This window comes from Nestor notabilis, unplaced genomic scaffold (genome assembly GCF_000696875.1).
Source record: "Nestor notabilis isolate BGI_N333 unplaced genomic scaffold, ASM69687v1 scaffold24711, whole genome shotgun sequence".
NCBI classification, from domain to species: Eukaryota; Metazoa; Chordata; class Aves; order Psittaciformes; family Psittacidae; genus Nestor; species Nestor notabilis.
In genome coordinates this window covers 1424-3608 of record NW_009914585.1, presented here as the reverse complement: position 1 = coordinate 3608, position 2185 = coordinate 1424, and the positions used below count along the sequence as shown (strand labels likewise).

General features: G+C 54.0%; 1 protein-coding gene across 1 annotated transcript in view; it reads right to left on the bottom strand.

Annotated features, from left to right (window-relative positions):
- Nucleotides 1–378: 378 nt before the first annotated feature.
- Nucleotides 379–2185, bottom strand: part of LOC104412894 (aldehyde dehydrogenase family 3 member B1-like) — a 3226-nt gene continuing 1419 nt past the window's right edge. The window contains exon 2 of the mRNA XM_010023726.1: nucleotides 379–572. Within this exon, the coding sequence (XP_010022028.1) occupies nucleotides 379–572 (194 nt within the window). The remainder of the gene's footprint in view (nucleotides 573–2185) is intronic.

The window sequence follows — 2185 nt, the reverse complement described above, 5'->3', positions numbered from 1 at the left end:
AGGGAGCAGAGCTCAATGCAAAGTCTTTACTAGAGGCAAGGTTACACAGAGGAGAAAAGCAACAGCCAGCACTGAGAGAAGGCAGAGCGAGGTTCATCCAGAAGGAAGGGTCTACCTAAGAGGAAATGGGTTGAACTCTTGGTCCTCAGCCTCGTGGGGACCATTTCTCTGCTGAGAACAGAAGTTTGGGGTGAAAAGAAGAATTTGTGGCCATTCCATATGTGTCCAAGCAGAGGGTCCAGAGCAGAGTCCACTGTGGAGGCACGATGGGTGCAGGATGAGGTGTCCATCATGCTGTCCAAGACAAAGGAGGTGGAAAGGGAGGAGAAGAGGCCACCATCTGTCCCCATCCCAAGTCCATGAGGGTGCAGAGCTGCATCAGAGCAGGGTGCAGGTGCCCTTGCGCTTGATCTCGAAGGCGGCCGTGAGGAAGCCCAGCTTCTGCTGGCTGTAGGGAGGGTAGCGCAGGGTGTTGAGGGCCTCCAGGCCCATGTTGCGGTGCAGGCACCCGCGGTGGTGGCTGAAGGTGTCGAAGGTGAACTTGCCGTGGTACCTCCCCAGGCCACTGCACCCTGTAACACACAGCAAGGTCCAAACCTGCCCTGGGGCTCTGCTCCTGCCTGCTCCAAGCGTCATCGGGCAACACAGGGAAAGCTTTCCTCATGGAAACTGCTGCGTAGGGATGTGGTGATGGAGATCCCACCTTCCCCTTGGCCTCTTCCAGCTCTACAGCTCCTCAGTCCAGCAAATCCTTCTGCAGGTCACTGAGGTCCAAGTGCCTCATTTTAGATGGGCTTGGAGCAACCTGGTCTAGCGGAAGGTGTCCCTGCCCGTGCTTGGAATCAGATGAGCTTCAAGGTCCCTTCCAACCCAAACCATTCCATGATTCCATATGATTTCTCCTGGCCTGCATTTATCTACATGAGCTTTGCTGGGCCTACAAGGCTCAATTTCCCTCTACAACCTCTATCTACCCATGGTTAGGAGCTACCAGGTTGGCCCCTACGAAGGTCATCTTCTTCCCAGAGCATTCCCACTTGGAAGCCCCATTATCAACACCAGTTCTCCCAATTCCTGGGGCTGGTTTCAACCTGAGGTTGCACACAGTGGTTAACAGCCCAGTGACTGCTGTGGTGTGGAAGCTTTGACAAATGCCATCTCATCCTGATGACCTCAGGCCCTGCTATGAAATGGCTTCACCTCCTCATGTGAGGTAGTTTGGCTGAATCACTTCCATAAGGATAAGTTCCGGAATGGGAACCACCAAGGATTGTTCCTGAGCCACAGGCAGCTGAGGAATTAATTGTGGTTGGCTCTTGTGGTGTCCCATTATGTGTGATTCAAGTTGCTGAGCACAGGCAGCAGGAGACTGAGGTGCTTCCTCCAGAGGATACTCTGGGGAAGAGACCAGGAGATTGGGAAAGTACCATGAGGAGCTTCCTGCTTTCCTGTGCTCTTCCCCGGACAAGGCACCAGGCAGGGCCCAGGGCTGAGCAAACCTCACATATGATTGTTGTTGCCTCTGGAGACCAGAAACTCTTTGTCTTTGCCACCTCCAAGGTACCATAAGAAGGTTCTCCAGATGTTTACAAGAGTTTTGCTCCTACTGTTTAGTCCTAAAAGGCAGAATGAAGGCACAAGCCTGCTCCTGAGTGATGCTGAGGGCCTGATCCTGATCCAGTACTAGGATGGACAGAGGAGGAAGCTCACCTACCCAAGAGCACAATGAGTTGATGTGCTCCATAGAGAGGAGCACAGTGATGGAGAGACCAAAGGGAGCAGCATTGAGGAGCTTCCAGGTAAACCTGGGCAAGACAGGAGCCCAGCTATGGCACAGTGTACACTCGAGAGTGTCCATGCTCCTCAGAAACACCACGGATATAACCAAGGGGTACAGAATTCCCAACTTTTTACATGGAACATCTGCACGTACACAGGGAACACGGTGGTTGGGACAGCAGCCTGGAGAGAAGAACCTCACAGTGCCCCACATATGCAAAGCCAGAGAGATCAGCTCTTGTGCAGTGAAGCAAAAGGGCTTTGGGGAGGTCCTAGAGGTGCAGAGGGGGTTCCCTGCACACTGTGGAGCTCTGGGGCCACCAAGACCCTCCCTCACCCGTGGCCAGTGTGGCTGAGGCTCATGGTGGCCAGGGACAGGCAGGTTGGGGTCTGCACCTACCGATGC